Source organism: Ambystoma mexicanum, chromosome 3q (assembly GCF_040938575.1).
Source record: "Ambystoma mexicanum isolate Mex_15411 chromosome 3q, UKY_AmexF1_1, whole genome shotgun sequence".
In the NCBI taxonomy this organism is placed as follows: domain Eukaryota; kingdom Metazoa; phylum Chordata; class Amphibia; order Caudata; family Ambystomatidae; genus Ambystoma; species Ambystoma mexicanum.
This window is the reverse complement of record NC_090926.1, coordinates 1,040,168,053-1,040,195,986: the sequence shown is the minus strand read 5'-3', so window position 1 is coordinate 1,040,195,986 and position 27,934 is coordinate 1,040,168,053. Positions and strand designations below refer to the sequence as shown.

The 27,934-nt window shown below is 50.8% G+C and overlaps 1 protein-coding gene across 5 annotated transcripts in view; it reads right to left on the bottom strand.

Moving 5' to 3' along the window:
• USP36 (ubiquitin specific peptidase 36) overlaps positions 1–27,934 on the bottom strand; it is a 1,150,746-nt gene that overhangs the window by 475,309 nt on the left and 647,503 nt on the right. For 4 of the 5 annotated variants that reach the window (XR_011305183.1, XM_069655231.1, XM_069655233.1 and 1 more), the window contains exon 13: positions 2,900–3,571. The exons of the other annotated variant lie outside the window; for it this stretch is intronic. Coding sequence is in view for 3 of the 4 variants with exons in the window: in XM_069655231.1 (XP_069511332.1) it covers positions 2,900–3,571 (672 nt within the window). In the remaining variant the exon portion in view is untranslated. The remainder of the gene's footprint in view (positions 1–2,899; positions 3,572–27,934) is intronic. 5 annotated transcript variants of the gene reach the window in all.

Genomic DNA, 27,934 nt, shown 5'->3' with positions numbered 1-27,934 from the left:
ACGCATGAGGCTGCACGGCTCACCTTGTAGCATAACAGACTCCATTTTGTAATACACAGACTCCATTTTGAGTACACTGAATTCAGGCCTCTGTAGAACAGGCAGCCTGCAGAGCTGCAGCTCACCCCCCACTTGATCGTGCACAGCGAGCCCGCACTTCCCCCAGCCTCCTCCCCATGGTGGCTCCGCTGAAGGCCTGTTCTCACGAGCAACTAGGCGCGAACAAGTAACAGACCAAACACTATCATTTAACTTCCGCAGTACATCATTGCCCTGGCGGTGACCAGACTTTAACTTGGGGTCTGGGAAAGAACAAAGCTGTCCCTATCAAACATACCTTGACCCCCCACAAACCTCCACATCATTGATATATGTTGTGCATGACCCCCAACCCTGTTCCCCGTCTGAAGTGTCAGACATGAATGTTAAACCCGTGTGCCACCCAGTCTCATCCATGCTGCTAAGCCATTTTGCGAGGAGGCTCAAAACTCATAATGCTCATTGTTCATATTAAAATGGATGTTAATATTAAAATGGATGGACCCTTGCCCATCCCAGAACACCTACATGTAAAGTTGCCAAACGTATGTACATTCAAATCTGTCATTATTGACCAACGGTCATTGCTACTGCGCAATGTACAAAATCCCCATGCATGATATGATTTTAAGTGTTGTAACATATACGAGCTATTTAAAGTAATAAGCCCCACCTGCTGTCAAATGAAATGTCGGTTGAAGTCATTGTTTCCTTACCCATGAGCATGTACACCAGTCTGATCATAAGTATAACCTTGTAATCTGTCACTGATGTTGACGTATACACCAACCTGGTCTGACCTCACGTTATATGCTAGCTTTCCCCATGTGCCCCCCGCAACAAAATGAAGAACTGTGAATGATGTGATGTCAATGAAAGCCTTTTTTAAATTGATTCTGTGAACACAGTACCCATGAACCGTGGAGAAGTACAATTCAAATAATGCTCATAAGCTCATGCCATCCGTCTCAATAAAGATGTACGTGCTACTCGATAAATGTGGACCCGCGAAAAGTTACAAGGCATCTCCCCCTCCTCGTAGAGAGCCACGTACCCAACTCCCACCATCCTCTATCCAAGGAATTGGCTGGGACTTAAAGGTCCCCGGCTTACTTTTGTTGGAACATTACAGCCATACCTCCCTGCATTCCTGCTGGCCTAGCACCAAGTATTTACCTTCCCCCATGCCTATGTCACCAGATGCCACCATAAAATCACTATCGCCATGCCCTGGCCAAGAAGAATTATGAGCAACACGGCCCCATATCCCACCATCTTTTGAGGTGCCAGCTATGTGCCCCTCTGACCCAATGGTATTTCAGTTCACCCTAATCTCGACTGGCCATGGAGACAGTTATTCACCCCTGTACTAACATACCGTAAAACTGTCTCTTACTACATCTAACAGTAGAATGATCAATGTGCCCCCTGATAAGATACCTGGACTCACGATACTGGGTCCTCTGTTAACGACGATTTTATGATGATGTATTAAGGAAGCCCAGGAGTTGTATACTGTTTTTCTTGGTCTCTTTTATGGTATTAGATTAATGAGTTGTAGGATTTACATGATAGATCGACATAGAAGTCAGTGATGAATGTGTATGCGTGGCCACAAGGGCAAAATGTTAGTGCAGCAGCAAAGTATCCACACGGACAGCTCGTGACCTGATACTCCACCCCGATGAGCCCAGCTGACCCAAGCACTCCGCAATGCCACCACATGGATCTCCGCTAATCATGGAGCACCGCACCTATAATATACATAGTAGCTAGTCGTCTTCACCCAATTCCCAAGACTATGTGCCCTCTATAGCTTACCTAATCCATGACGTATTTTTGTATGACCGTCTTTGCTATTGTCAGTCAGAGCGCTCTGAGTTTGCAGAGTCCTTTGCATGCCCTATATCGATTTAGATAAAGCCTTTTATATCTCACCCGCACTAGATCTTGGTCTCATTCCCTGTTGGGGTGTGTCCATTATTGCCTCTCATTTAAGGGGTTAACTGCCTTCTTGGGGGACTCTCACTTTCACCATCAGAACTGCTTCAGCCCATATAAGACTTTCGCCCATTGATTTTGGCCTTACCTATTCAAACTGAATGACTCTGCTTAGTGGATCAAAACTTATTTGCCTGCTTAAGAATATTTGTGATCTCTTGTTTATTCTAATAACCTTTTCCTTTAACCAATTTCTAAAAGTATTCTAAATGCAACAGTAAGATATTAATGTCCCCAGCACCCTAGCTATTGAAGTCACCTGAGTGTGTAGGTTGTGACTGTGGGCCATCCCAAAAGGGTCTTTACTGATTTAAGAATATTAAGCGTGTATGTTTTTAAGTGTATATGAGTGTTACTATTATATTGCTCCCTTATGAAGAAGGCTTACTCTAACAGACTGATACATTAATAATAGTTTATTCAAGAAACCTTATGTGCAAGTGTTTATTTGAATACTTGTCACTGTGAATCTCTGTAACTCCCCTACAGCTCACATTGACCACTCTTGAGATAAGCCTGGCTGCTCAGCCACACTACCAACCTGTTTAGTACAGACTTATACCAAAGGTTGGGTTCCTATTGCCAGGAGGTCAGTGTTGTTTTAGTGCACCCAAAGGGTGCTGCATACAATCTTGCCTAACAGGGGAAGGGCTTGTGGGTGTGAGGTTTTGAAGAAAAAGGTCATTGAGGGTATTAAGACATGGCCTTCTATATGATACCACAGCACATGAAACACGTTCATCCTTTCTTGTAAACAGTGATCTTGATGCAGCTTAGAAACTGCGACTTTAAAAATTGGCTATGCCAGTCAAACGGCGTCAGATTTGGACGTGAACAATCTGTTAAATTCCATACCCACCTTCTTCGTGGAAAGAGCCAATTTCTTGGCGGGTGGAGGAGACATGTTGGCGATGGCCTCAGAGACTGCGTTCAGTAAGCCCTGTGGTTTTAACTTTGCCATCTTTCGTCCATTGGAGTTTTCAACATCAAGCTGCTGCTGCTGAGTACTGGGCACTGTGTCAGAATACTGGGAGGTGTGCTCTCCAGGCTTGGCTGCAGAACTCTGGGAACACATTCCATTCACTGCATGCTCTGGGGTGCCTGGCAACTTGCGCAGCTGTTCATAGACTGCCTCTGTGTTCCTGGGTTCATGTGCACCGACTGATGATTCTGCAGATGAGGACCCAGCTGGAGACTTGGGTGACCCCCTGCAACCTTCTTCTTTACCGTCACATGAGCTAGACTTGCGTCTCTCAAGCTTGGGGCCACTTGAATCACAGATGCTCTGGCTCCCTTTTGAGGATGAGGATAGTACTGAGGGTGACTTTTTCAACTTCTTCCAAGGTTCATCCAAGACTGTGGGAGAATGCAGTGGTTTGCTAGTCACTTTGATGGGTGGATTGACTGATGCAGGTCTCTGGTGACAATAACCATTCTGTGATTTGGGAACAGGTGTGAAACAAAGTCTGGCGACAGGGACCCCCATCTCTTCTGTGGTGTGAGGTTTCTTTACCTGAAGGCTTTCTGGTCTCTGAAAATAAATAAGGACATTTAGTTATTTTAAGAAATCCAAAAAGCCAAATCAGGGAGCATGAAAACAAATGAGAACCAACAAGTAAATATGATATCAACATCACTTATGTGGTTAGGAAATATCCTGGCATTTTACATTCAGTTTATTTACCCTTGTGGTCAAGCATTAATTCTTCTACTGAAACCATACCAAAACTTCCTGAGTCCTCCCGACCCTCTAACAGCAGAATGTGTTTTGTGTTGTATAAAGAGCACACATGGTAAACCTCAGCATTTTCATTTTGTCACTGGTATAATATGACTAGCTTCCATGTTATTGAGTTTGCATGTGCCAATGCAATACACAAGTTGTACATCTGTGTTGAGATTGATTTTCAAATTCAGCCCTGTGGACAGATTGAGAGTCCACTCTATGCTGATGAACAGGGACAGACACTGATGTCGAACCAAGTTATCTGGGTATATGATACAGCATTTGTAACACGCCTATACGCAAGTGTTTCAAGGTGCGACGAGGCAAGGAAGGGGTAACAGAGGGAGGACAGACACTGATCTTACTAGGCCAAGTGACATTGAGATCGTGCAAGTGCAGGGGAGGGGTAAAGTGCCAGGGGAAAGGGGAGGGGGGGCAGTACTATACATGGGATCAAAACAATAACAAGAAGGTGCTAGGGTAAGTGCAGACAGCAGGTGTCCAAATGTGCAGGCAGGGGGACTGTAGGGTTACAAATACAGACCCAAGAGCAAGGGCTGCCGGGAGGCAGTGCATGTGTGCAACTCGGCGGGTAGGGACCTGGGCCTGAAATCAGAGGGTAGCCAGGTGACCAGTGCAGTATCAGACAGGAAATCAGCAGGGGAGAGGAAGAAAGAAGGCAGGAGCAAAGAGGAAGGTCTTGAGGTGCTTCTGGAACCGGAGGTGGTCCTCCTCAAGTTTCAGAGAGGCAGGGAGGCTGCTCCAGTGGGAGGCCCCAGAGGTAGTGTGACTGAACAGGAAGGCTTAGACTTAAGAGAGTGAGAGAGTGGTGAAGGGGTCAATTAGGCACACACAGAAAACTATTTAAAACAAGCTAGAGAAACGGTATAAGCCTTAGACAACTCTTCAAATAAAAACCACATTAGGTAACACTAAAACATTCACAAATATATACGGATACATTACTCACCGTAATCGTATTTCTGGTGCTTGTATCTGCTTAGTTTCACATCATTGCATAGTCCGACGTCTAGTGGTAGTTGCAGGGTAGTAAAAGTTTTGTTTTCAAAAGTCGAAAGCGGATGTCGACACAGCGTGTTAGTAATACTATGCTTAGTGTGACGTGTACTGTAGCCATGGTCCTTCATGCATTGAGGTGCCTCAGATTGTTTGTTTCTGATATGAGGGTGCATGAAGTGTTGCGCGAAGTACAGATGTGATAAAGCGGAAACAGTGATAACCCAGAAAAACATCTATGCACCTTCTACTCCAGTAGGGCAGGAAGAGTGGGCGCATGTGAATCTAAGCAGATACAAGCACCAGAAAAACAAGTTACTTACCAACTGGTAATGTTCTTTCGGCTGGATGTTCCTCCAACGTATTGCACATCTTTGACATGTAATGTCCACAGCTGTGCACTTCGGAAACTTTTTCGGCAGAGGGCGTATTCCACATCTTTGACCAACTCCCAAAGCAGTACCATTAAATGGAGGAGGGAAAAGAATTTAGAGTACACAATCAGATCGCGGAATAAAGAACCACCTTTCCAAAGGCCATATCCTGACCATGGATTGTATCCAGGGAGTGATGTTTAACAAAGGTGTGGATTGAAGCCCATCTGGCTGCATCACAAATATTCCTAATAGGACCCCTCCGCTGGAGGGCGGTGGAAGTAGCCACGCCCCTAGTGGAACATGCTCGCAACCCTTCAGGAGGGTCCTTACCCGCCAATTGGTAACACTCCGTAATGGTGAGGATAATCCACCTGGACAAGGTCCGTTTGTTAACAGCCTGGCCCAATCGTTGTCCAGCATATCCTACAAAGAGTTGATTCGACCCTGGACATCCTAGAAATGTAAAAGCTCAGAGCATTCTTAGGATCCAACCAATTGAGTCGCTCTTCTTTCTTACCAGGATGAGGAGCAGGGTAAATAGATGGAAGAACCACCTCCTGACTCAAATGAAATTCAGATACTACCTTAGGTAGAAAGGAGGGACGTACCCGCAGAACAACCTGTCCTTGTGGCACACAGTAAAGGGTGGCTTAGAGGATAGTGCCGGCAATTCACTCACTCTTCGAGCGGAAGTAACCGCAACCAAGAACAGTCTTGAAGGACAATAATCTCAAACGACAAGAGTGCAAAGATTCAAACTGAGCACCCATGAGAAATTTCAATACCAAATTTAAATCCCAAACCAGCACCTGGAAAGGGGACGACGGGAACACATTAGTCAGTCCTTTAAGAAATTGAGAAATCAAAGGAATCTTAAAATAAGAAAATTCTTCAGACGAGCGCTTAAAGATAGACAGCGCCGCCAGCTAACCCTTAATGGTACCCACTTGAAGGCCCCTGTGGGCCAAAGAAAGTAAGAAATACAAAATCATAGGAATGGAGCACTGAAAAGGATCAACATTGTGACCTCGGCACAAGTCGCAGAATTTATGCCAACGGTCCAGGGATTTTGTTGCAGGCCGCCGGGCCGAAAGCAACACCTCCATCACGTCATCCGGGAGGTCCCAATCCTTATACCTCAACCTTTCAGATACCAAGTGTGAAGATTGAGAGTCTTGAACTCTGGATGCAGAACCTGACACCCCTCTTGCGAGAGCAGATCCTCTCGGTAGGGAAGACGGCGTGGAGGGAGATGGACATTTCTAGAAGGTCCGGGTACCACTACGAATGCGTCTCCTACGGCTCCTCGGAGGAAATTACCTTGAATAGAATCTCTCGCACTTCCGGTGGACACTGGTGGCGAAGAGATTCACTTGCAGGGTTCCCCCAAAGGGCGAAGATCTCCAGAAGGACTTCCTGAGCCAACTCCCACTGGTGAGAGATCGTGCTCTGCCTGCTCAGAGCGTCTGCCGCCGCATTGTCGTCTCCGGCCAGATGAACTGCCGAGATCGGAATTCCCTGCTGGATGGCCCAGAACCAGAGCTGCATTGCCTCTCTGCACAACACAAGTGACCTTACCCCACACCCCCTTTTTTTGTTGAGGTAATGCATGGCCACTGTGTTGTCCATCATGATCAGGACACTCTTCCCCCGCAAAGACAGCAGAAAAGCCTTCAAGGCTAGCCTGATGACCCTCAGCTTTAACAGGTTGATGTGGAGTTTGCACTCCAACGGAGACAAAGGACCGCTGGCGGTCAAGTCGTTGGCACGAGCGCCCCATCCTGTGAGGGAAGCATCCGTCACTACAGTAACCTCTGGCCACGCTTGCCAAAACGATTCCCCCTCATCAGGTTCCCTTCGTTGGCCCACCACAGAAGATCCTGGGAAACCGAGAGTGGAATCTGAACGGGATCCGACATCTTGCCCGAGAACTATAGCCGGTAACATAGCTCAGCGGGTTGAGCGCTCGCTGCTGCGATCTGAGCATGAGCTGCAGGTCGCAGGTTCGAATCCCGGCAAGGCCAACTCAGCCTTTCATCCTTCCGAGGTCGATAAATGAGCACCAATTTCGGTTGGGTGATATTGCTATGTGCTCTGTAAAGTGCTTTGGATTAAGGTGCTATATAAATAACACCTCATTATCATTAACTGTGGCCACTGCATCTGGAGGACCCATTGCAGGGATCTCATCCGCAGCCTGGAAATCTGGCACCAGAAAAATGCAGGATGCCATGAGGCCAAGCAACCTTAAGAATTCGAAAGCCGGGAGACACTGGGCATGTTGAAACTTGTTCAGCATCTGCACAATGTGATGAGTCCTCACCTTGGGAGGCGAGCACTTCGCCAAGGACGTGTCTAACACAGCCCGATGTACTGGAGCTGTTGGGAAGGTGTCAGATCCGACTTCTTGAAATTCATGGAGAAGCCCAGCCTGTGGAGGGAGTGGCAGGTGAGACCGAGGTGATCCAATGATTGCTCAGGAGAGCGTGCCCGGATCAGACAGTCATCCAGGTAGGGGTAGACATGAATCCCCCTCCCCGCGCCTTAGGTACGCTGCCACCACCACCATTAGATTGGTGAAGACCCTCGGGGCAGAGGTCAATCCGAACGGCAGGACCCGAAACTGAAAGTGCGAGTCGCCAGCTGCAAACCTCGGGTACTTTCTGTGCTTGGGATGAATCGGCACATCAAAGTAAGCATCGTGTATGTCCAGAGACACCAACCAATCCTGGAGTTGAAGGGCCTGGGGGACTTGAGAAAGAGTAACCATCTTGAACTTGTCCTTCCTGAGAAATTTGTTCAACCAACGCAAGTCCATGATGGGTCTCAATCCCCAGTCTTTCTTTGGGATAAAAACATAAGGGGAAATACCATCCCTTGTTCCTCTCCGCTACAGGCACCAGTTCTATAGCGCCTTTCTCCAGCAAGGGGTTAAGATTTCCTGCGCAAGGAGCGAATCGGGAAACTTAATAGAGAGTTTCCCCGGTGGATTGTCGTGAGGACGCTGAAGGAAGGGAAGGCAGTAGCCATGGGCTATGGAATCCAGAACCCACGCATCTGAAGTAATGGCTCGCCACTCTTCGAGATGCTGAGACTATCTGCCCCAACCGGCGAACCATGGAACATGGCCTCATGACTGTTTGGAAGCGGCTGTGGCAGTGCCTGAGGCAAAGAGGTAGCTGCCCGAGTGGCTTTGGCACCTCCATTTCCCCGACCACCACGGGTACTTTTACGCTGGCCCCTTTGACTGGCGGCCCCTCTCGTTCTATGAAAAGATTAAAGATTAAAGATTTAGCCACAGCTTTCGAGGTCTGCAACCTCTCAAGGCTCTCGTCAGCCTTGCTGCCAAACAAATGTGCGCCATCAAAGGGCATGTTCAGAAGACGGGCCTGCACATCCGGAGCAAAACCCGACTTCCGCAACCACGTAAACATGCGTACAACAGTGCTCGCAGGCATGGATTGGCTAACACTGTCTGCCGTATCCAAACCCGACTGAAAGGATTCGCACATGGCATCCTTGCCGTCTTGCACAAGAGCAAGGAACCCATCCCTTTCTTCCCCCTCGGGGATATGCTCAGCCGCTAAAGAAACAGTTCCACAGAGTGTGTGAGAACCTTGCCAAGGCACAAGTGTAGTTGGCCGATTTCAATGCCATGCTCCTGCAGAAAATACCTTCCGAGCCCAACCGCTTGTCGTCCCCATCAGGAGGGATGGTAGGGTACACTGCCTGCCTCGAGGTGGCCGTAGCCGTCTGACACACCAAACTCTCAGGAGTGGGGTAAGGAACAAGTTACTTACCTGTAACTGTTCTCCAGCATGGGTCTGGCATGGATTCACATGCTCCTGTTGCCACCTCCCGTGGTTGTGCATGTGTGTACTGCTATGTATTCTCTTATTCATGAGCATGTGAATCCATGCCAGACCCCATGCTGGAGAAGGAACAAGTTACTTACCTGTAACTGTTGTTCTCCAGCATGGGGTCTGTCATGGATTCGCATGCTCATGAATATTCCCCGTCAGGCTGGGAATCCTCGGTAAAGAAAAAATCAGTTTCAGTTTGGTTTCTGAACTGTCTTTCTCCTAACAACCAATTACTGGTCTCTGGGTCATACTGCCCCTAGCCAATGACTGCCCTCTACCTAAGCCCCTCTGGCAGCCATCTACAGATTTGGTAGCACGTAAAGTGACAGTAGGACTAAGAGAAGAGCCGCAGAGGGGTAGGCGGGAGGGTTCGCATGTGAATCCATGCCAGACCCATGCTGGAGAACAACAGTTACAGGTAAGTAACTTTTTCCTCTCCAGCATGGGGTGAATCCATGCCAGACCCCATGCTGGAGAAGTGGATACATAGCTGTGGTCGCTAATGGAAGGGTGGTACTTTTTTGTCAAAGATTTATTAACAGCCGGAAGAGATTCTGGGGACTGCCAAGCAGCTGCCACCCTTTTCTGTAAGGTGAGATGAAACGGCAACACTGGGTCAGAGGATGGACCTTGATCTAAGATGTCCGTTAGATCATCCTGTACAAAGTCTTCAGGAGGACTGGACCAGCCCAGATACTCCGAGACCCTAGCCATGAGCCTCCTGTATGAAGACTCAGCATGAGCTCCAGGCTCAGGCCTACCAAATTCCACTTCCGGAGAAGTGCCCAACCCTCTGACATCATGAAGGGTTTGCCTCAACTCCTCAAAAACTCCTAAAAAAACTGGAGCCACATCAAGTTCACCAGGGTCCTCAAAATCAGACCTTCCTTCCTCTTCATAAATGTCGTCCAGAGGGAGTTGAAACCCTGTCCTGGGGACAGAAGAGGGCCTGGAGTCCAATACTGGCCTCACAGACTTCACTGTAGCCTTCCTAGGAGGATCCACGAGATCCGGGTACTCCAAAGGCAAATTGAGGGCAAAAATAGCCGAAGGCGTCGAGGGTGCCGAAGGCTTCGACGTTGAGAGCGTCGACATCAGTGTCGTGAGCGCCGTAGGCTTTGACGTCGACACTTGTGCCGACGGCGCCGTGGGCTGATAAGACGGCAAAGTGTCGATGTCTAAGTCAGACGGACACAGCGCCGACCTAGCAGGTTGCAGCGGTCTCGCTGGAGACTAGGACCGAGACTCGGAGGCACGTCTCTTGCAACTTTCCTGAGCCTTGTCCGAACGGGACCTCGAAGGTTCCCAGTGTGAATCGTGTCCTCGAGCCCAAAGGCGTGCGAGCCGCGGTACGAGACCGTTCCTTGCCAGCTTTGATAGAAGGCGCGACCTGAACTGTGCCCTGCGATTGAATTATCGCTAACATCTGCTCCTTAAAGGCAGCCCATTCCTCCGGAGTCAATGACACCGTCGTGCATGCCATTTTCCTCGAGGCACCATCCTCCGAGGACGGGGAATGCGACTGGTGACAGCGCTTCCTAGAGTCCAGGGACGAGGAAGAAGAATGGCGGGAACCACTCGGAGACTGAGATCCCAGGGCCACCTCCCGACGAGGAGAGTCGCCCCTCGAGTCGTCGGTGGAAAGCCCCTTGGACGATTTAGATTTTCTGGACTTACTAGGCTTAGAGCCCCTACCTACTTTGAGCTTGCCCTTACGCTCCCGCAAGGCCTTGGCAGTCAGCAACTGGCATTTTGAACAGTTGTCTGTTATGCGACTCGCTCAAACGATCGGTGATTGACATTTTTGACTTGTAGTCCCGGCAAGTCTTGAAGCCAGACCGCAGAGTCTGAGGGGTCGAAGAAAAAGACATCTCAACGATTAACACACGAGGCGCACCAAGTTTCACAAAGCAACACGTTCGCGGAAAAAACAGTACTGAGGCTACAGGCGCTGTGTGTCCTAATTATAACATCCCGTGACATCGCCCCAGACGGAGGACTTCGAGGGACATCGATCCGACGTCATTGACGCAGGATGCCCTCTGCTGAAAAAGTTTCCGAAGTGCACAGCTGTGGACATTACATGTCAAAGATGTGGAATACGTTGAAGGACACAATCCATTTGAAATACGATTACGGTGAGTAATTTATCCCTTCTGGAGCTTGCGGATCTGCTTAGGTCACATGCTCTGCATAGATTAGCGAGCAGTATCTGGTGAAGGAAGTGAGAAGGTACAGAGTCAACAATGTTTTAGAACTGCGTGTCCCACCTGTGAATCTGCTTTAGAGTGAGTGGCAATGCAATAATGCTGTCTCAAAGTATGGATGGAACTCCATGTTGCAGCTTTGCTAATGGCGTCCTGGGGGCACTTCTGCAATGAAGGCTAAGGTAGATCTGTAACCCTGGTAGAGTTAGCCCTGGGAGTGAAAGGTAACACTCTTTTGGATAGGGATTAGCAGAGCTGTGGGCATTTGTCCATTTGGAGATGGCATTTAATATGTGATCGCCTTCTCTCCCAGGTGCTATGGAAACAAAGAGTTGGGCTGTTTTCTATGGACTGATTAACATGGAACTTTGAGATGAACTTAGGTGAAAACCTTGTCCTTGTGGATTATGAAGAAAGGGTCTTGTACTTACAAAGCCTTTAGCTCAGTGACTAGTTTTATGGAAGTGATAGCTACTAGGAATGCAGCATTGTAAGTTAGATCTTTTAGGCTGGCCTTGTGCATAGGCTCAAAAGGTGGACCCATGAGCTTTGAGAGCACGACATTAAGATTCCCAACCCGGAGGAGGGTTAGAAATTGGGGGGAGGGGTATAGCCTTTTTACCTCTTCCATGAATGCTTTAATTACAGGAACTTTCCACCAGCACACCTCGTTTTGTGAAGTGTTGTAAACAGATGGGGCCACCAGGTGTTCTTTAATGGAGTTGAATACGAGGCTGTAGTCTAGTAGATAAAGCATGTAATGTAATGTACAATGTTAGTTGGGGAACATTCTGTTGGGTTTAGTGTTTGTGATCTGCACCACATCACAAATCTCTTTACTTATTGAAATAGCAGTGTCTGGTGTTGGGTTTTCGTGCCTCCTCTAGGATATCCATACACCTTTGTGGAAGATTCAAGTGGCCAAATTCTATGACTTCAGGAGCATAACACATTTCCCTGACCAGTTCATCCACAGGGCACTCCCCTTGGACCCTGGTTGGGGAAATCTGGACGCAAAGTCGGGGCAGTGCTCGTTTAGGCTTGTGACGAACAAATCTAAATGGGGGATGGCCACATTGTGAGAATATTCAGTCTAGGATATCCTTGTCGGTTGCCACTCGTGTTCTTCTGGTAGAAAGTACCTGCTTAGTGTGTCTGCAAGAGAATAGAGTTCACCAGGAACATGCGAGTGCCTTATTTTTTGGGATAGCTTGGACAGACAGTGTGTGCCTCTCTGCGTGTTTATGTAGAACATGGCAGTGGTGCTGTCTGTAACGACCTGCACTGTCTGACCTGTAAGATGTTGCTGAAAGGCCTGAAGGTTCTTGAGGATTGCCAAAAGTTCCAGGAAGTTGATGTGTCTTGGGGCTGTAGCACCTGTCCACTGGCCGTGTGGTTAAGGAAGCGGCTCCTCCATCCGGCGAGTGAGGCGTCTGCAGTTAGGATTGCTTGTGCTGGTGGAACACAAAGTTTTCCTCTTAGTAGGTTGTCTCTGGACCACCAGCGAAGAGCCTGTACCAGGGTTAGTGAAACAACCACCAGATCGCCCCACTGACCGCTTGCTTGAGACCATAGTTCCGCTAAACATTCCTGCATTGGAAGCAGGCGCGCGTGTGGAACCAAGTGAATGCATGAGGCCATCATCCCGAGCAAGCGCATTGCTTTGCGTACAGTTATCTGGCTACCAGTCTTGTAGTGATGTACTTGTAACAGCATGTTTTGTACTCTCTCGTTTGATGGGAAAGTTCCTCCTTTGTCTTTAGAATAGCCCTCAGGAATGGTTTTATTTGGCTGGGGACTAGGCTGGATTTATTTTCATTGACGGAGAAGCCCAGAATGAAAGTAATGTCCATTGTCTTTTGGTATTTTGTTTGCAAATTTGAGATTCCCCTGTAATTAGCCAGTCGTCCACATAAAGATACACCGGGATTGACTTTCTGCGCAGACGTGCTGCTACTACTGCGAGCACCTTTTTGAATACTCTTGCCAAAGGGGAGTACCTTGAACTGGTAGTGGACTACCGCTATCTTGAAACGCAGATATTTTCTGTGCGCAGGGAGTATTGAAATATGAAAGTATGTATCTTTCATATACAATGTTACCATGTAGTCCCCACGTTTAAGGAGGGGGATTACTTCTTGGAGCGTGGTCATGCTAAACCTTTGGGGTTTGACATATTTGTTCGTAGGGAACAGATTTAGTACTGGGCGCATCGAAAGGTCTTTCTTTGGCACAAGAAAGTATGTTGAATAAATACCCTCGTTTACCTGTTTTGCTGGGACAATCTCTATGGCATCCTTTTCCAGCAGTACCTTTACAACTTCTAACAGTATGCGCTCTTCTTCTGGCATCATTTTCCTCTGTCTTGGCGGGCAGTTGGGTGGGTTTTGTAACCGTTTTAACAGTTTGATACAATAATCACCTGCCACTGTGGAAAACACCCACTTATCTGATGTTATCGCCTGCGATGCGTGGGTGAAGTGTGAAATTCAGCCTCCTACTGGAGTGGCATGGGAGGGGACCTGTAACAGTGCGTCATTGTTTGGGAGGGGTGGAGCCTCTCCCAAGTGAGGTTCTGCCTCTTCCTCTGGACCTTTTATTTCCTCTTTGAAAACCAAAAGAGGAAATGTGTCCTTGCAATGGGCCCCAAGATAAAGACTGTCCACCCTGAGTATATCTGGAGGAGCGTTGGTAACCCAGACCCTGAAACCTTCTGCAGTTTGAGGAGCTACATTGTACGTAGGGCTTGTTTGTCAACTGGCCAAGGGATTTAATAGTGTCATACTCTTCCTTTGCACTCTTGGGGCATCTGCAACAGCCTTACCGAATTGTACATTAGGCTCCACCGGCATGTTAAGGAGAAGGAACAAGTTACTTACCTGTAACTGTTGTTCTCCAGCATGGGTCTGGCATGGATTCACATGCTCATGAATATTCCCCGTCGTCAGGCTGGGAATCCTCGGTAAAGAAAAAACCAGTATCAGTTTCGTTTCTGATCTGTCTTTCGTAGTAATAACCAATCACTGGTCTCTGCGTCATACTGACCACAGCCAATGACTGCCCTCTACCTAAGCACCGCCTCTGGCAGCCATCTTCAGATTTGGAAGCACGTGAAGTGGCAGTATGACCAAGTGAAGAGCCGCAGAGGGGTAGGCGGGAGGGTTCGCATGTGAATCCATGCCAGACCCATGCTGGAGAACAACAGTTACAGGTAAGTAACTTGTTCCTTCTCCAGCATGGGGTCTGGCATGGATTCACATGCTCATGAATAAAGAATACATAGCAGTACACACATGCACAACCACGGGAGGTGGCAAAGGCTCAACATTAAGCATCACATCAACTCAACATTAAGCATCTTACCTCCTCACCAGGCTCACCTCAGGCGAACAGGTTGCGCAGCACTGCTTGGCCGACCCTGGACTCCTCCCTGGAATCCCGGTCGACGCAGTAGAATTTCGTGAAGGTGTGCGTCGACCTCCACGTAGCAGCCCTGCATATGTCCAGCAGGGGCACACCAGATAGGAACGCCGTGGTAGCTGCGATCGCTCTGGTGGAATGGGCTCTCGGACGGCCAGGCAGCGGTCGGTTTGCCAACCGGTGACAGTACATGATACAGCCGGAGAGCCATCTGGAGATGGAAGCCTTCGAGAGAGCCTTCCCCTGATTGACAGGTCCAAAGTTCACAAAGAGTTGTGACGTCTTCCGAAAACCTTTCGTGCGGTCCACGTAGAACTTCAGCGCTCTAGCTACATCCAGCGAGTGCAAAGTCCTCTCAGCCGGCGACGAAGGCGACGGGAAGAACACAGGTAACACCAAGGGTTCGTTGAGATGAAAGTCCGACGGTACCTTGGGCATGAAGGAGGGGTGCGTCCTGAGCACTACCCTCGTGTCGTGGAAAGTCAAGTACGGTGCCTTGCAGGAAAGGGCCTGGATCTCTCCCACTCGTCGTGCGGAGGTGATGGCCACGAGAAAAGCTGTTTTCCACGATAGAAACTTCAACGGGGCCGAGTGCAGAGGCTCGAACGGAGGTCCCATGAGTTTGGTCAGTACCACGTTGAGCTCCCACGCCGGGGCCGGAGCCTTCACCGGCGGGAACGATCTGAACAGTCCCTTCATGAACTCTTTCACCAGACGATGAGACCACAAGGACGTCCTGCCCGTGGTTCTGGTGTATCGGGAGATCGCAGCAAGATGAATCTTGATGGACGCGTGTGCCAGACCAGCTTTGGCCAGCGTCAGCAGGTACGGCAGCACTTGGGGAGCCGTAATCCGTAGAGGGTTAATCTTCTGTGCGTGGCACCAGACAGAGAACCTCTTCCATTTGTGTCCGTAGCATTTAAGAGTCGAGGACGCCCTGGCCTTTGCAAGAACCTCTCTGCAGTCGGCCGGTATGTCGTATCCTCCAAACTCTAGCGCTGCAGGAGCCAGGCCTGCAAGTTCAGCGACTTCGGGTCGTGGTGGAGGATGGCGCCTCCTTCCCTGGAGAGTAGATCCGCGTCCGCCGGCAGCTTGATTGGCGGGGACGCCGACAAGTCCAGAAGGTCCGGGAACCATATCTGCCTCGGCCACGCAGGTGCGACGAGGATCATCCTGCACCGTGACCTCTTGAGCTGGTTGACGAGCCGGATTAGCAGAGGCAAGGGAGGGAACGCGTAGAGGAACAGGCCCTCCCAGGGGAACGAGAAAGCATCGCCCATGCTCCTCGTCTGGGGAAACCTGCTGGCGAACCTCCGGCACTTGGTGTTCGTCGCCGTCGCGAACAGGTCGACCTGGGGTGTGCCCCACCGTCGGAAGAGGCGATCCACCAGATCCTGCCGTAGTTCCCACTCGTGGCACGAGCGCAGCTCCCTGCTGAGTGAGTCGGCGATGGTGTTTTTTATCCCTGCCAGATGAAACGGCACCAGAAGAATCCCTTGGGCGACGGCCCAATGCCACAGGTCCTGCGCCTCCTTGGACAGCGCTGGGGACCTGGTTCCGCCCTGTTTCCTGATGTAAAACATGGTGGTGGTGTTGTCGGTGAAGATCCTCACCACCTTGCCCTTGAGGGACGGAAGGAAGGACCTGAGGGCCCAAAACACTGCACGGAGCTCCAGGACGCTGATATGCAGGGACTTCTCCGTCGGGAGCCAGAGTCCCCTTGCGTGCAGATTTTCGGTGTGCGCTCCCCACCCTTCTAGGGAGGCATCCGTGGTCACAGTCACCTGGTGGGCTGGGGTCTGGAAGTCCATGCCCGCCGTCAGATGCGCGCGGGTGCCCCACCACCGTATCGCTCGTCGGAAACTCTCGTCGAGCTTGATCCTTTCCTCGAAGCTGCCCGTCGTCTGGATCCAGCGCGCATCCAGGAACTCTTGCAACGGGCGCATCCGGAGCCTGCACATGGGAATGAGGTAGATGCAGGAAGACATCATCCCGAGGAGGGACTTGATGGACCTCACCTTGGCCGCGTCGGCCACCAACATCCGTTGCACCTTGCCCAAGATGGTCCTGGTCCTCTCCTCCGACGGGGAGGCCAGAAGGGACACTGTGTCGAGCCTCGCTCCCAGAAACAGTGCGACTTGCGCGGGCACCAGGTGGGATTTGGCGTAGTTCACGGAGAATCCCAGGTCCGTGAGGAGTTGGACGGTCCTTGCCGTGTGGACCACGGCGAGCTCCCTCGTCTTGGCGCGGATGAGCCAGTCGTCCAGGTAGGGGTAGACGTGAATCCCCTCGCGGCGCAGCTGCGCCGCCACCGGTGCGAGGCACTTGGTGAAAACCCTGGGTGCCGACCGCAGTCCGAAGGGAAGGGCTTTGAACTGGTAATGACGCCCTTGGACCACGAATCTGAGGAATTTTCGGTGCCCCTTTAGGATGGGAATGTGGAAGTAGGCATCCTCCAAATCCAACGACGATAGGAAGTCTCCTTCCTCCAGCTGACCCAGGACGTGCTGGAGGGTGACCATCCGGAACTTCTGCGCCTTGATGAACTTGTTCAGGCGTCGCAGGTCCAGGATGGGGCGCCATCCTCCCGTCTTCTTCTTCACGAGGAAGTAACGCGAGTAGACTCCGGAGCCCCGAAGCCTCTTTGGGACGAGTTCGATGGCGCCCTTCCTGAGCATCGCCTTTACCTCCAGGAGAAGTTGAGGGACGTGAAGTTCTTTCCTGGCCACGGGGGGGACGCGCGGGCACCTTCTTTGAAACTCGAGCGCGTGGCCCCGGGCCAGGGCGTCCAGCACCCAACGGTCGGTGGAGATGGACTCCCACACGCTGACGAAGCCCGCCAGCCGGCCTCCCACCGGGGTGCTTCGGTGGGGGCCCGACCCCACGGCCGGTTCAATCCTGCTTGGACGCGGCCTTGCCGCCTTGGCCCCCTTGGCGACGACGGCGGGGGCCGCCAGACTTGCCTCGTCCTCTGTAGGCCTCTTGCGACGACGAGCGGGCCGCTTGACGGTAGGAAGCGAAACCGCCGCCGGAACCTTTGGAGGCGCCCTTGCCTCCGCCGCTCCGAAAGGGCGTCCGCCGTTGCTGCAGCACTCCAAGGGCCCGGGCCGTCTCCGTATCCGCCTTGATGGCCTGAAGGGAATCGTCCACTGTCTTCCCAAACAGGTTGTTCCCGTCGAAGGGCATGTCCAGGACCCTGTTCTGGACGTCCTGCCGAAAGTCCGTAGCCTTGAGCCATCCGCGCCGTCGAAGGCAAACGCCGTTGCCCATCTGGCGGAACCCAGTGTCGGCGATGTCCGTCGCCACGGTGATGGCGTGGTCCGAGGCCACCTCACCTTCCTGCAGGATCTCAAGGGCCTCCGCCCTCTTGTCGTCCGGCAGAAAATCCAGCAGGGGAGCTATCTTGTACCAGAGTTCCCTGTCGTAGCGGGCCACGATAGCCAAGGCGTTGGCCGCTTTAATCGTCGTCGCCGCCGACGAGATGACTCTGCGTCCCATGGCATCCAATTTCTTTCCCTCGCCGTCCGGCGGGGAAGTCGACGTGGAGGCCGCACCCCCCCCCGCTTTCTTCCTGGCTGCCGCGGAGACGACGGAGTCCGGGGTAGGCTGCGCCCGGAGGCATAGGGGGGCCGAGTCCGGGACCCGGTACTTTTTCTCGTACCGGTCTCTTTTCGCTGGCGTCGTGGAAGGGTTCTTGAGGAGGGAAAGGCCCTCATCCCAAATGTCGTCCAACAGAGGCACTGCGAGGACCGTCTTCCTCTTGGTCTCGCGCCGTTGGTAAAGGAAGCCTTCCTTTTTCTTCTCCTCAGGGCAGAGTTGGAAAAGCTCGGATGCCCTGGCGATCATTGAGTGGAACGATCCAATCTCGTCGGGCGGAGAAGCCCTGGGGGGAGGCGACGACGGAAAATCCTCGTCGTATGCCTCGTCGTCCGTACCCGTCGCTGCCGTGTCAGTCCCCGTATCATCCCCTCGGGTGGACGGGGAGGAGGGCTGGATGGGGCGCGATGGTTGAAAAGGAGGCGGTGGATGGATCCTTCTTTTCTTGGTAGGGGGAACACCAGAAGGTCCCGGTTCTGGATCCCCCGACGGGAGAGGTTCCTCCGTCGGTAACGGTAGTCTCGTCCTTATCTCGGAGCATAAGGACTGTATAGCCAACAAAATGGCCGCTGAGTTGTCCTGCGGCGCTGGCAGAGGGGAATCCGACGGGCGAGCAGGGGCCCCGTCGGTATCCTCGACGATGTCGTCGTCGTCACCTGCGTCGGGGCCCATTCCGACGGGCTGGTCTTGTTCCACGCCTAGGCCGTGGCTTAAGACCTCGATCAGTTCCTCTTCTGAGGTTGAGGCCGAATCTCCGACGACGCCCTGCCCCCCCTTCTTCCCCACGGAGGGTTTCACGGGGGTCCTATCGATGGGCACGAAAGAAGACTCCCTCCGAGGAGGCAGGGAGATTCTGGGCCCCGAGGCCGCCACCACTGGTGCAGCCTCCACAGGCTGGGCCAGGGCCGCCGCGACCGTTTCGATAGAGGGCTTGGTCGAATGGATCAAGGCCTTCACCACCTTAGGTGCGCTCACCGCCTTATCCTTGAGGGAGGGGGCACTGCCACGCTCCTCCTCTGCCTTAGAGCTCGACCGGGGTCTCTCCAGGAGCTTCGCCGGGTGCTCGGCCTTCCTCTTACCCGACCCAGAGCGTTGGCTCGTGGTTGATGGTGCCGGGGAGGGTGCGCCCTGCCTGGCGCCCGTAGAGCCCGACCGTTCGGCGCTCCCGGTGCCAGCGGACTCGCGGTGCTTGGCCTTATGTTGGGCCCCCGTCGCCGGGGCGCCCTCAAAGGTCTTAGAAGACCGCTCAGATTTCTTCTTCTTCTCGCCAGACGGGCTCTTACCCTCCAGCCAGCTGGCGAGACGTTGATGGCGGTCCTTCATGGTCCGTTCCGACATGTTGCCGCAAAACGCACAGTCCTTCTCCACGTGCGTCTTGTCCCCATGAAGGCAGTAAAGGCAGAAAGAGTGTTCGTCCTCCTTGAAGACGTTCTGCAGCTGGCATCCAGGGCAGGCCCTGAACAGCTTTCCGGGCGTCGAGCTTCCCTTCTCCTGGGCCATCTCCGAGACCGGGCCTGAGAAGCTTCTGGAGTCCTCCGAAGTGTAGCTCGACGAAATCTTCACCCTTGAGGGGCACAGATGAATCCGACACGGGTCCCCGTTGATCGGATGTAGGATCGGTGGAGCTTGAGGCTCTTTTGACCGAAAGAATCGAAGTTTTTGTGAAAAAGCGCGAAAAAATAGCACTAACGCTCGAGAGCAATAGCACGAGGATCCCAACACATGAACGTGCGGTAAAAATCTGAAGATGGCTGCCAGAGGCGGTGCTTAGGTAGAGGGCAGTCATTGGCTGTGGTCAGTATGACGCAGAGACCAGTGATTGGTTATTACTACGAAAGACAGATCAGAAACGAAACTGATACTGGTTTTTTCTTTACCGAGGATTCCCAGCCTGACGACGGGGAATATTCATGAGCATGTGAATCCATGCCAGACCCCATGCTGGAGAATGGCCTGTGTCTCTAGCTTAAAAGCAGACAGTCTGAGCCAGGGGTGTCGCTTGATGAGCGTGCCTTCTGCGATGATGCGGCATGCAATGTCTGCTGCATCAAGATTATTTTTGGGGATAGTTTGCTGCCTGCTTGCCCTCTGCAATAGTACTTAATTGCAACTTTAGGGGTTCTGGAACTGCTTCAATCTGATGTTCCAGGTCCTTCCACTTGTGGCAGACGTAACTAGCTAGATGCGTAGTGTCAGCGATTCTGGCTTGATATGCCGCTGAGGCAACCTTTCTCCCGAATGTATAGATTTTCTTGCTTTCCTTGTATGGCGCGGCTTCCGCTGATGCCAGGGAGTGCCTGCCCTCTTTCTGGTGGCGGTGACCACTAGTGAAATCAGGTTTTAGCTGAACCCTAATATACAAAGGGTCAGAGGGCACTGTTAAGGAGAATTTTCATTTCTGTGTTAATTCCCTTCAATCTTAGAGACCCCCAGCTCTTTTGCTGGCCTTAGGACTTTTTAATTTGAACCCTGGAGTGAGTGAGACCTTTTTCTCACTCTCTCATGTGTTTTGACCTGATTTGGATTTTGTGTTTTAACTTTTTGGAGTCTGACAAACTCTGTAGGCATCTGCTTTTTGCATGTTGACACAGCACCTTCAGTGCAGTGTCACAGAGAAGACATGCATTACTCACCGTAATAGCATTTCTGATAATTGTATCTGTTTAGACTCAAATGCTGTGCATATAGTCCGACATACAGTGGTAACCGCAGAGTATTGCATCTTGTCTTTCGGGGACCGGAAGGGGACGTCGGCATAGGCGTGTCTGTAACACTATCCCCATCGTGACGTTTTTCTGCCATGAGGGAGCCCAAGGCTATAGTGAGTGAGTGCATAAGGAGAGAAAGTAGTAAGACGTCTATGTTCCTTCCACCCCGAGCGGGGAGGTAGGGAGGGCGCATGAGAGTCCAAGCAGATACAGTCATCAGAAATGCTATTACAGTGAGTAATGCATGTCTTCTGATGCTTGTTAATCTGCTTAGAATCACATGCTGTGCATAGACTAGCGAGCAGTACCCGGAGTTGGAAGTGGGTTGTGAGAAGGAACAGTAGAGAAAAGATGTCTTAGTACTGCTTGTCCCACCTGAGAATCAGACCTAGAATGAGTGTCTAGGCAATAGTGTTTTGTAAAGGTGTGTACACAACTCCAGACGGCCGCTTTGCAAATGGACTTGAGGGGAGCCTTTGCAATGAATGCTATGGATGCCCCAGTGCCTCGAGTAGAATGTTCTCTAGACTTGAAGGGCAGTTCTCTCTTAGCAAGAGAGAAACATAGTGTGATGCATTTGACAATCCACCTTGAGATAGCTGATTTAGAGACAGGATCCCCTTCTCTACCAGCTGCCACTGAAACGAAGAATTGGTTTGTTTTCCTCAGTGGTTTAGTTCTTTCCAGGTAGAACATGACTGCCCTGGCAACATCCAGTGTGTGTAGGCTTCTTTTGGACATGCTAGTGGATTCTGGAAAAAGGTAGGCAGTTCAATGGCAGTTCATATCACAGGGAACTTCGATATGAATTTAGGTGCAAATCTGGGGTGTGTGCTCAGAACTCACTTATCCCTGTGGACTGTAACAAAGGGGTCTAGAACAAGTGCCTGTAGTTCGCTAACTCTTCTGATAGAAGTGAAAGCTACTAGGAAGGCCGTTTTATAAGTAAGGTGTTTCGGACTTGCTTTATGCATAGGCTAAAAGGGAGCTCCCATGAGCCTGGTCAAAACCACATTTAGGTCCCATCCAGGAGCTGGGTGAGAAATGGGAGGATAAATCCTCTTAACCCCTTCCATAAAGGGCTTAATCACCGGTATCTTCCAGCACAACACTTTTTGTGCTGTGATGTGGTGTATGCTGACAGAGCAGCCAGATGAACCTTTAGGGAATTGAAGACTAACCCAGTGTCCAATAGATGGGTTAGGTACAGCACAATGTGTCTGGGTGAGCAATCGATGGGATTGACGCCCTTGGAATTGTACCAGATGACAAAACGTTTCCATTTGCTGGCATAGCAATAACGTGTGTTCGGTTTCCTAGCTTCCCGGAGTATGTCCATGCACCTCTGAGGGAGCTGCAGGTGTCCAAACTCTATGACCTCAGAAGCCAAGCTGCTAAATTCAGAGTTTGTGGGCATGGGTGTAGGGTCTTCCCCCCCCCCCCGTCCTGAGACATCTTAGTACTAGTTTCACTGGTGGGGAGAGGGACATTTCCATCAGTTGAGCGAACAAGGGTTGGCGGGCCCACCTGGGGGCCACCAGTATCATGGTAACTGGTTCCTGGTGCATCTTGTGCACTATTTTGCAGGGGAGTCGGGGGTGGGGGGAGCGCAGGAGCGTAGACAAATTTCCCTGACCATGTGATTCAGAGACCGTTCCCTTGGATCGGTTCTGGGGGTACCTGGAGGCGTAGTCTTGGCATTGGGCGTTCTCCCGAGTAGCGAACAGATCGATCTCTGGGAAACCCCATTTTGCGAAGACGTTGGACACAATGTCTTCGTGTGGCCGCCATTCGTATTCTTCGGGCAGAGGAAAATATCTGCTGAGCACATCTGCCAGAAGATCGAGTTCCCCTGGAACATGTTCGGACAACAGACATCTTGTGTTTGAGAGCCCATATCTAAATGTTTTGGGACAGCTTGGATAGCCCTGAAGAGTGAGTGCCCGCCCTGGAGAGTGAGTGCCCCCCTGTTTGTTCAGGTAATACATGGCTGTAGTGCTGTCTGTTAGAATTAGCCCTGTCTTCCATTGTTGCACCTGAAAGGCCTTCAAAGACTTGAACACTGCTAATAGCTCCAGTAAGTTTATATGGTTGGACGCTACTTGAGGGGACCACACACCGTGCGCTGTCTGCTGAAGCAGGTGAGCCCATTGTGCGCTGGCCTGACACCACTAGTTGTTGAGCCAATCTTGCATGGGACCAAGTATATGTACAACGCCATCATTCCTAGCAAGCGCATGGCTTTGCGCACTGTCACCTCCCGACTGGCCACATACTGAGGGTTCTGAAAAAGCATGTTCTGAACCCTCACGTTGGAGGGAAAGACGAGCCCCCAGAAATGTTTTTGTTTCACTGGGGACTAGACTGGATTTCTTTTCGTTGATTGAGTAACAGAACAGAACAGAAGATCTACTGTTTTTTGGGTGTTCGAAAAACATGTGTCGAATGAGTCCCCCGTGATGAGCCAGTCGTCGAGGTAAGGGTAAACTGGGACAGACAGTCTGCGCAGGTGCGCAGGTGTGCTGCAGCCACTGCCAGGACTTTGGTAAACACCCTTGGTGCTGAGGCGATGCCGAAGGAGAGTACCTTGAATTGGTAATGCCTGTCCTCTACCCTGAACCTTAGATATTTTCTGTGAGCTGGCAACATTAAAATATCAAAGTATGCAGCTTTCATGTGCAATGTTGACATGTAGTCCCCCTGTTTCACCAATAGGATCACCTCCTGTAGTGTTACCATGCAAAACTTCTGGGGTTTTATGAACTTTTTTCCCAGCAGTGCTTCCACCTCTTGATTCATGATCTCCAGATGGTCCGGTGAAAGGCGCCGTGAGCGCGGCGGTCTGAATTTTGGAGGTCGGGCGAATTCCACGCAGTACCCGTGGGCGACCTTTTTTATGACCCACTGGTCTGAAGTTATCCCCTCCCATGCCATGAGGAAAGATGTTAATGACCCCCCCCCCCGACCAGGGTGACATGGGAGGGGACCTAGATCTGGTGGTCATTTCTGACCAGAGGCTGTGGCTCCTCTGGGATTGGGGCCGCTACCTCTGCCGTGTTTCTGACCCCTTGAAGGTTAGTACGCGGGGCTTTCTGAAGTTTGTCCTGTGTTGAAATGTCCAGTGCCATAGTTGTTTTGACCAGCAAGGGCTTGCCCTCGAAAGGACCGCCAAGAGCCATTACCTCTCTGGGGGGGGGGAAGGTTTCTGTGTGATCTGTTGCAGAGACTTAAGAATCTCATGCTCTTTCTCAGCTGTTTCCAAGGCCTCATCCACCGCTTTCCCGAAGAGGTTAGATTCCTCAATGGGCTTATTGATGAGGGAGGCTTGTGTTTCTGGTTTAAAACCTGAAGTACGCAGCCAAGCTTGCCTTTTAAGTAGGGTCCCTTGGGCCAGAGACCTGCCTGATGTTTCAGCCGTGTCCAAGGAGTTTTTGATCACATTCTGGTTAACTTGTCTTCCCTCGATTACAATGGAGATAAGTTTGGATTTGGCGGGTTCAGGAACCTCTTGGAGGCCTTCCTGGAGCAAGTTCCACTGAGCGTCAGCATAGCTTGCCAATAGTTTGGTATTATTATCAATACGCGTAGTGTATGCGGCAGCCGAAGTGACTTGTTTGCCTAGAGCATACAGTCTTTTGGATTCCTTGTCCGGAGGTGCTTCCCCCGTGGGAATGGGTACCCCTGCCCTTTTCCGGGTGGTAGTCACTACCGACGAATCTGGGAAGGTGTGCCCTATAATGTAGAGGGTCGGAAGGAGAAGGTCGAAATCGTTTTTCACTCTTGGGTTCACTGCCCGAATTTGAGCTGGTGATACCAATGAGGGGGCCAACCTTCTCTTGATAGAATTAAGGAGGGGGATGGCTTGGCTAGATGGAGGCTTCTCCTTAAGGATATCCTCTACAAAACCCTGCTCAGGCACAGCCTCTTGAGTGGAGATTTGAAAGTGTTCAGCTGCTTTTTTCAACATGGAGGCCATTTGGTCATCTACAGGTGAGGCCTGGCGAGCCAGACTGGACGGAGGGGAATCTAGGCACAAAACATCAGTGTACTGATCTTGATGTGTCCATGGGTCTGTTCCTTCCTGCTGGGTTTCTTCCCAGTTGTCTGTGGCACCCTGCTGTTTCTCCTCATAATTCTGCAGAAATTAAGCTTCTTCCTCATCATTATAAATGTCCCTATATGTGGATGGGGACAGAAGGCTGATCTTCCTGAAAATGAGAAAAAAAATTGAGGTTAGGCTCTACCCGAGACCTTTTCAGGGATGGATCAGAAAAACTGATAATCTTCTCCAGCCAATCCATACACCCTTCGAATTTCTCTCTAATCCATTTAGAGGACCCAGGCAGACCTACGGGTGGAAAAACGTTGTTTTCTGCCCTACGGCGCCGAAAAGAGTCTCTTAGGGTGTCGGAAAGAGGCTCTTGGCTATCTTCATACGTATCGTAAGAATCGGAATCCCAAACCGCATCTGAAGATTTTTCCGCGGATTGTCCCATGACTTTAGGCAGAACCGGGGTAAGACCCACCACCGCCGTAATTCTTTCGATGTGGTTTTCGATAATCGCAGAATCGGCGTGAGATAGTTGCTCCGATGGTCTATTGGTAGGTGTATTACCTTCCGCGGCGCTAGAGGGCCTAGCGGTTGGTTTCTCAGGTAGAGGCCTAGTTGTAATTTTTGGGCCTAGCGCGGCCTTCGGGACCGTCGCAGCGTCAGATTTCCGCGCTTCGACGTGTGAAGTTTTAGGCGTAGCGTCCTTACTTAATTTTGAATGCCCAGTCGCAAGATGCATCTGCGGATGCTGGGAATGCTTTGGATCTGAGCGATCTGAGGAAACCGGCGAAAGTCGGTATAAGATAAACAAGGTCTCCTGTAAGAGGTCCGCTATAGGGCGACCAGTTATCTGGGCGGAAAAAAACAATCTGAGGAACCTCACACATGTGGGATTTTTGGGTACACTACACATCACGATAGGGATAGTGTTACAGACACGCCTATGACAACGTCCCCTTTCGGTCCCAGAAAGACAAGATGCAATACTCCGCGGTTACGACTGGATGTCGGACTATATGCACAGCATGTGATTCTAAGCAGATTAACAAACAAGCATCAGAAATCCTTTTAGATTTCTCATAAGGTTTAACTACCTTTTCTTGTGTGAACTACAGTTCCCAAGAATAGTAAAGTGAAATTGACTTTACTTACCTTTTCTCTTTGTAGGTCCAGCACACACCATCTTATGTGGAGTGCTGGGCTTGTGGCAGTGGATTACTTTTTCTTATCCATTGTACTTTTGTACCGCAGGCTAAACCCTCAGCTGCAGTACAGCACCCATGGATGACCATGTGTTAGGCAGAAACCTGTGCAGTTCCCTTAGGGACCACTGCAAAAGATTTAAGACTACAGGTGTTGGCAGTAAACCCACTTGGTAGCAGTCTGTACCACCCAGATTTACCTGGTAGCTGTGGTTGAGCAGTCAGACTTCCCTCAAGAAGAGTTAGGCAGTATGCAAAGTATACACAATAGGCACTCGGATACAATAATACAAGCAAACACTGACCAGAGCTTTGGTATCAAAGTATATAATTATTTATTTAAAAAAACACAGTTTGAAACACTCCAGCACTCTTATTGTAAAATATTCTAAACACAGTTACTATTGTAATATATACACCTCTTTTCCCTTATCAGATAAGTCACAGTAAAACACCACTTATTTTCATACAGAGGTGAGCGCTTAACTAGATTGCACTCCAATAAGTTTGTGAGAAAGGGAGGGAAAAAGACAGAATATGGAAAGGTACACCACTCTAAGATTCAGGAACACTATAAGCAAGGCAGAAGAGCAAAAGTCACTGGGGAGCCAAAGTCCAAAGGCTGGGCCCACTCTTAGAGCGAGCAGAGCACAAATGCGCCCAAGATCACACAGATACACTAGGCTTAGAAAGTCTTGCAGAGGGTTCAAAAAGAGTTTAGAGAGGCTTTAGGACAGTTTATCCAGGGTGTCCCAGGCTAACCCAGGTTCGAAAGCCGGGGGCTAAATCTACCCCGTACAGTTGGTAGCAAGGGAAGCCAGGCGGGACACGGTACCTTAAGTGGGAAGGATCCTCCAGCGGTGGCAGTTGTTCCTGGTAGCGGGTGCAAGCTGCGTCGTCGTCCAGGGGAAGAGAAGATCTCGACTTGGAGGAAAGATTAAGGCCGTTGCACTACCAGGGAAGAAACCAGCCGCAGAGTTTTCCGGTTAAAGGTAGTACCTTTGTTTCGCGGTCGTGGTAAAACGTGGTATCCCGGTTGCCGGGGTGCTTGGCACGGGCAAGGCGGCCACGAGGTATGTCGGGAAAGCTAAAAGACGGTGAAACTGGTTATCCCCACCAGACAAAGGAAGAAGACTCTCCGGCGGGAGATCTCCTCTGTCGTTGGGAAAAGTGGTGAGGCAGTCCAGCAGGGCTCCACCGGTAGTGGTGTCGTGGCAGGTCGGCTCAGCTTCTCCCTCGTCGGATTCGTAGGTCCTGTGGCAACTTCTTAAGTCCCAGTCCCCAAAGCCCTGCTTTTATGCAGCAAACCCCCATTCACTCAGCCTAGCTGTCACTCAAACATGCTAAGTGGTGAGCCGGCCGGCTCACCACTTGGGCCAATCAGGATGGAGTGCGACTTGAGTTGCCTAGGCAACTCAGTCCAGGGTGCCTAAATTTCCCTCCACCCCTCCTAAGTACCCCAGACAGAGTGGCACCACTTTGGAGGGCTTCTGTGGAGAAGCCCGCCAAAAAGTGGAACAAAGGGCTCGACTTGAGTTGGAGTCTCAGAAGAGAACACAAACGCCATTTTAGAATCAGGTTTTGGCAAAAAACACCAACCGGAGAATTAATATTAATTAAATAAACCGGCGGTATGTTCGAGGCTACCGTAAATAATTAAGATAGTAGCCTAAAACAATGGGAAATCCCATAGGAAAATATTCGCGGTTGAATATAAAAAGTAGTA